This window comes from Petaurus breviceps, unplaced genomic scaffold (assembly GCF_028583685.1).
Source record: "Petaurus breviceps papuanus isolate PSGF00001 unplaced genomic scaffold, PetGlider_PUasm1.0 685, whole genome shotgun sequence".
In the NCBI taxonomy this organism is placed as follows: domain Eukaryota; kingdom Metazoa; phylum Chordata; class Mammalia; order Diprotodontia; family Petauridae; genus Petaurus; species Petaurus breviceps.
In genome coordinates, this window is record NW_027186455.1 from 2,505,542 (window position 1) to 2,512,809 (window position 7,268).

At 38.0% G+C, this 7,268-nt stretch overlaps 1 protein-coding gene across 1 annotated transcript in view; it reads right to left on the reverse strand.

The window, feature by feature from the left end:
• The window catches only part of LOC138174073 (alpha-1-antichymotrypsin-like), a 20,632-nt gene that overhangs the window by 977 nt on the left and 12,387 nt on the right, over window positions 1-7,268 (reverse strand). The window contains 1 exon segment of the mRNA XM_069104221.1: window positions 5,140-5,287. Coding sequence (XP_068960322.1) covers window positions 5,140-5,287 — 148 coding nt within the window.

Below are 7,268 nucleotides of genomic sequence, written 5' to 3' on the forward strand. Positions count from 1 at the left end.
AGAGTTCAAATCCTGCTTCAGATGCTTATTAGAGGCATGACCCTGGGTAAGTCACTTAAACTCACTGTGCCTCTATTTCCTCCTCTGTAAAGTCAGGAGATTGGGCTGAATGACCTCCAAGGTTCTTTTCAACTCTGTAGTCTATGATACCATGAAACTGAATAGAAACAACCCCATAGCACAAAAAATGATAGGCCATGTACCACAGGATCTTTTAAAGATGGTTCAGTGAATCCGGAAGAGAATCAAAGAGGATCCTAGCTTGTGGTTGGAGGTATACTGGGAGATTGGGAAGGAGAATGGGGACAATCCAAGGGAGGCTGGAGAGTAGAAATAGAGACAGAGAAACTGCCTCCAAGAAGCCAGGACTCTGGGTGTGAGGGTGCTTAGGCATATCATGCATGAGCAATGCCTCTATAGTCAGATTACAGAGCCCAAGGCTAGAATCCAATGCCTTCTTTTCTCTCTTAGACTCCATCATGCAAGCCTAGAGCCTTTCTTTCTAAGCACAGAAAAGTCCGCTTCCTTGCTTTGTTTGGAATGTTTTCTTTGTCTTTATAAACTATGTCAACCACAATCTTTTGCTAGGCTAGCTGTGTTTATTGGGAACAAGAAGGCAGTTGCAAAAGGGAAAATCTCCAGAAAAAAGGGAGATTCAGATCTAACACGGAGGTATTTTGCCAGGCTGCAGGCTATGAGCCATAAAAGATGGAGAGAATTACAGATAATTTGATATTTCTTCTCTGCTATGGGAAGATATATTTATACCAGAAACGCATCTGGGCAGTGAGTCGATAGTAGGGTAAAAAGCAAATAAGAGTGGCTGAACACCCAGCACTGCTCCTGACACCATCCCACAACTTCCATGTTCCTCATGCCCTCTTTATCTTCCCTTCCTACTTACTCCTTTTCCCAACCTCATCTTCAGTCTCTGTCTCCTGATCCTTCAGTCCTATACTCCTTACCTTTTCTTTCCCATTCTTCTCATCAACCAGTCAACAAGCACTTCTTAATCATCTACTTGTGCACTAAGAAAGGGCACCGAAGTGGTGCAGTGAGTGGAGCCTGGGTCTGGAGTCAGAAATACTCATCTTCCTGAGTTCAAATCTGCCTTCAGACTTACTGGGTCTGACCCAAGTCACTTAACCCTTTTTACTTTAGTTTTCTCATATTTAAATGAGCTGGAGAAGGCAATGGCAAACCACTCCAGTATTTTTGCCAAGAAATGCCCAAATGGAATCACAAAGAGTTGGACACAACTGAAAAACTACTGAAATGTGCCAGTGAATGAAACATCCCTTCCTCATCTGACTCCATGCATCTCCCTGAATTTTTTTTTTTGGTTTTGATTTTTCTTCTTGGAGTGGGGAAGGCAGGGCAATTGCAGTGAAGTGACTTGCCCAAGGTCACATGGCTAGTAAGTGTTAAGTGTCTGAGGGCAGATTTGTACTCTGACTCCAGGGCCTGTGCTCTATTCACTGTGCCATCAAGCTGCCCCAAACCTTTACATATCTACTATCTTTCCTGGTGGGCAGACCTTGTAATCTAGACTCTAGCTCTTACTGTTCAATTTGGTTAATAGCTGAATTGGGTGAATAAATGTGGCAAACTCCATAGCTCTTTTTAAGGGGAATTTGAGCCAGTGTTCATTCTTTCATGTCATTCCTCCATGCATTGGACGAATATTTATTTTATACCTACTACACATCCATCATTGTGCTAGGCACTGAAAATAAAAGGACAAAAATGTACACATTCTACCCTTGTATGAATGACCCTAGCTGATGCCTGATTATTGCCATGTAAACAGTAACTTCTTGGTTATAATACTTTTTTTTAAAATTTCAATCTTCCAGTACATATACACTGATGCTGAGGTAGATTTTCAGATTCAGGAGTGCTAAGGAAAGGATTCCAATGAGTTGACTTCAATTGATGTAAAATAAGTTAAATTCGCTTTGGAAAATATAGCAATAGAAAAAAAGTGCTGTACTGCCTGTTTGTCCAATTTTTTTTTGTTCAGTCATTTTTTTTTTCAGCCATGTCTGACTCTCCATTACCCCATTTGAGGTTTTCTTGGCAGAGATACTGAAGTGATTTGCCATTTTCTTCTTCAGCTCATTTTATAGATGAAGAGCCAAGGCAAACAGGGTTAAGTGACTTGCCCAGGGTCACATAGCTACTTTAGTGTTTGAGGCCAGATTTGAATTCATGAAGATGGGTCTTCCTGATGTGAGGACTGGCACTGTCTCCACAGAGATATCTAACTGCCCCAGCTGCCCAATAGTTACTTAAAATAACACTGGAAAAGAAAAGAATGACACTTGTAAATATCATAGGATGATGACAGGTCTATTGTGTTTGAAAGAAAGGGGCATAGAGAAAGGATATTGGAACTGGAAGGAACCTCAGTGATTTTCTAATCTAAAACTGTGCCCTTCCCACTCCCAATAATCACTCTAAAGAAAAGGAAATTAACTAATACAGAAATGAAGTGACTTGTCCATGATCTCAAATCCATGCCTTCTGACTGACTGACTAGGGCTCTTTTCACTTTATTACACTGGATCATTCAGAGATAGCTTTATAAGTTTGGGAATTTTGTTCATTCCAACAGAAAATAGAAAACTGTAAGGCCCCAGAACCCCACCCTTGCTAATAAAGCACTACAACTAAGGATGCTTAGAAGACTGAAAGTCAGTGCATTTACTGGGCTCTGTCAGCAACACAGAAGTGTCTGGCCCATAGGAAGAACTTAATACGTTTGTTAATGGATTATTAAGACTGTACATGCAAACATTTAAGATGAGTCTTCACAGAGATGAGGAATCAAACTTTTTGGACTCTTTGAGGGGTGGGAAGGCAATGCACATCTACAGCAAAACTGTTTTAAAGGGCAAGAAGTCTGTTTTTGTGGACTGATGATACTGAAAGATTCAGAAAGTGATCTCACCTCCCTGATCTCGACGCAAACTGTGGGGCTTGGAGGGAACAAGATCTTTAGTGGTAAAAAAATTCAGCACTAACCCAAAGGTGCATTTAATTATAAAGGGCAATCAACCACTGCAGCAGCTTATTTTCGGGATAGGTCTTGTTATCAGGGAAACACGGTAGTGTTATTCTGAAAATCCATTGGTCAAGACAAGCTTATTTGGAGTGGTTCTAAAGTAACACTGGGCTTATTTGAAATTAATTTGGCACGACTCAAGGAACTATGGGACTTCTTTGTAACATAACTTTCAAGGAAGATGATGTCCTTAAGTAACAAACAAAATCCTTAGCTTGGCATTCAAGACTCTGGACAATCAAATATCACTCTGAATTTTTAGCATTATCTTATACATTTTGAAGAATAACAATGAATTTACCAATTTTTTTTTCAGGTTTGCAAAGCATTTTCCTCACAACAACCTTGTAAATCCAATGCTAATGAAAATGAAGATGAGAAAAGGAAACCAATTTCCCCAGGGTCACATACATAGGAAATGAGAAGCTTGTAGCACAGTAAACATGACTGGGTTTATTATCACAAAGACTGACTTTGGAATTAGAAATGTAATTGCTCTGGGACTTTGGGCAAGTTGTTTATCTCTCAGACTCATTTTCCTTATTTTGAAAAGAATAACAGTAAACATTCAGATAGTCCTCTAAAGTTTACATTGTAGTTTACCTGAGTTAAGTCTTTTGATCCTTACAGCAACCTTAGGACACAGGTGTTATTATTATCCACAGTATTATAGACAAGGAAAATGATGCACAAAAAGGTTAAGTGATTTGTCCAGGCTCACCCAGCCAGAGAAATCTGAAACAGGATCCCAATTCAATTCTTTCTGGCTCCAAGTCCTGTGCCCTATCCATTGTACCACCTAGTTGGAAGGTAAATTAAAATAATAGCAAATATCTCACAGGGATGTTGTGGCAATTGAATGAGTCACTGAGCCCCTTTAGACCTCAGTTTCCTCATTGGTAATAGGATAGGGTTTCTACTAGAGGGTCTCTGAGGACCTTTCCAGCACTAAATCTATGATGCTATCTATGTCAAGTAATTTATTTTAATTTTTATTTTTCAGTTCCAGATTCTCTCCCATCTTCCATCTCCTTCACCACCCACTGAGAAGGCAAGAAGTGTGATGCTCATTTGCATGAAGTCATGCAAAATATATTTCTACATTAGGAGTATCACACAAAAAAATAAGAAAAATAAAGGGGAAAATATTCTTAAAACTCAGAATCATCCGTTCTCTAAAGGTGAAAACATTTTTCATTATGAGCCTTTGGTTAATGGATTGGATCATTGTATTGATTAAAATAGCTAAATCTTTCATGGTTGATTATTATTACAATGTTGCTGTTACTGTGTACAGTGTTCTCCAATTCTACTCCTTTGATTCTGTATCAGTTCATGAAAGTCTTCCCAGGTTTTTTTCTGAAGTCATCCCCTTTGCCATTTATAACAGCATAATAATATTCCATCCCAATCACATGCTACAACTTGTTCAGCTGTTCCACAATAGAAGATCATCTCCTTAATTTCTAATTCTTTGCCACCATGTTCAACTCTTTGTAAATTTATTTGGGTTTTTCTGCTAGATATGATTATTATTTATTAGGTTTTTGACTTGTAGCTCAAATGGCTCTACCATTCTTTGGTTTGGTGTCTTTCACCAAATCATTTTCCTTCAAAGCCTCACATTGCCAGTCTTCCAGACTTAGGTCAGGAAGAGGTGAGTTCAAATCTAACCCCCAGATATTTCCTAACTGTGTGACCTGTGGCAAGTTTTCCTTATCTTTACATTAATAATTCTTTCACTAGGTATTTCAAAAGGTTATTATGATGAAGATACTTTGTTAACCTTGAGTGGTACATGGATTATTACTATATTTACAGGGAGCCAGATTGTATTTGAAAACATTCGTTACAATAATAAGCTATCTTATTCTGGGTTCTATGGAATCTCCAAGAATTGTAGGAGGCCATGGGGTCCATAGGCATATATTGTTGTCATTATTTATACCACTGTACTGTTACCAACATGTCCAAGTTCACCCACCTTACCAAAGCAGAATTCAAAATCCTGTCCACCTCAATCTACACACCTAAAAACTTGAGAAGGAATAATTTAAAGTTGTTGAACCTACTTTGGAAACTTTGAGGTTGTTTTGTCCAGTTATTCCAGAAAGATTAGCTTGAGTAGTAAAGACTTCCTCCATACCCATTTTGGCAAGTATCTTCTCTAGGTCATAGATACTAGAGATGGAAAATTTTGGCAAGAAGAGATTGATCTCTCTGTGAAAAACAAGCAAACAAACCAAAGAGTGAGAAAAGTGCACTATCACCATTTTATTCTTTAGCAGCTTTGGAATGCGTAATCTTATGAAAACATTTTAATATTCAGTTTAACAAGTAGTTATTGAACACATTAGGACCCTAGACAGAAACTCTTAGAGCTAGAAGTGAATTTGTCAAAATCAAAAGGGCCTTCAAATCTTAGTATGTTAGTATGTCTAAAGTTAGAGTTAGGCAGCTAGCATCTTCATATCATGGAATGTTAGACCACATATTTTGTATTGAATCATCTCTTATATTCTACTGTATACACAGAAATGTTCTTTTTTCTTTTTTCACCTTGTGTTTAAGTTAAAAATGAACAAAAAATTCACAAACAATATCCCAGACCATAAGAATGTTAGAATTGAAAAGGGCCTTATAGAAATTGAATGTCAGAATATAAAACATGAAACATTAAAGTTGTAAGGTACTTTAGAATACAGACCATTAAAGCAGAGAATTTAGAATTGAAAAGGTTCTTAGCAATTCCTCTGTTTAATCCCCTCATCTTAAAAATGGGAAAAATGAGATGGAGAGATTACTATTTTACTTGGTTCAGACATTAGAGCAGCAAGCATTGTATAGTAGATACATAGGACATAGATTTACCAGACACCTCGATGACACAGTGGATAGAGATGTGGGCTGGGAGTCAGGAAGATCTGAGTTCAAATCTGGCCTCAGATGCAACCCAATTGTGTGACCCATGGCAAGTCATTTAGCCCCTGCCTGCCTCAGTATCCTCAATTGTAAAATGACGAGAACAATAGAAACAACCTCCCAAGTTTGTTGTGAGGATGGAAAGAGATAATATTTGTAAAGCTTAGCATAGTGCCTGGCACATATTAGACGATGCATAAAAACAGCTATCATCATCATCATCATTATTACCCTTAAAGAATCTATTCTGGGAAAGAAAAAACGCAGTATAAAAATTCTGATGAACACCAAAAGACTATATTTGTTAAGAGCCCAAAGAGTGATACCAACCTACATGTTATTAAGGTTTGGAGGAAAGAATCCTTTGAAGTATGCAAGGTAGACTTCAAAAAAGATAGGAGAACTACCATTTTAACCTCTCCATACAAGTTACCTTGGATGGGGAGTTAAGTGGAAGAAAGGGCAAGTGGGTGCTTAAACCTTCAGAAAATGCTCGCGCATGCCTATGCGTGTGTGTGTGTGTGTGTGCATACGTGAGTGTATGTGTCCATCTATTTCTCCTTCATAAGACTACCAAAGACACAGAAGAGAGATCTATGTCCATGTGTGTGTTGCTTGGGCCTTAATAATTTCTATGTCCTAATCTCCCTTCTAGCTCTAGAAGCCTTTTTCAACATTCTATGAGCTAATATCTCCTCCAGCTCCAGCACTATTATGCTTTATTATCTAACAGTCCATGTTCTAAGAGACGCTCTAATTCTGACATTCTTCTTAAAATTCAATTTTTATCTCCTGATCTTTATGAAAAGTCTCAGATTGCTGGAAGCCACCTTAATGCAGTCCTCACTAAATCAGATTTTTCAAATGTTCCCACTTTTAGAAGAAAAGTGCAAAATAATTAGTAACAGGGATTTTGTTTAAAAGGAAAAATTGCCTCCAACATTAGCTCTAAGGTTAGTACAATTTTTTCACTTTCTGTGTATTTGGTTGACTTTCATATTCCGAATGGTGACAATTAGAATCTGCAAGAGCCTCACTGATGTATAAGACAGTCTGTCAGTCAATCAACATTTAAGTATCTACTATGTGCCAGGTGCTGTGCTAAGCCTTTACAAATATCTTATTTGATCCTCACAACTCTGGGAGGGATTTGTTATTATCCTCTCCAGTTCCAGTTGAACAATTCTCCTTCCTTCTTTTCATTCTTTTTTTATTCTTCCTTCCTTCCTTCCTTCCTTCCTTCCTTCCTTCCTTCCTTCCTTCCTTCCTTCCTTTCTTC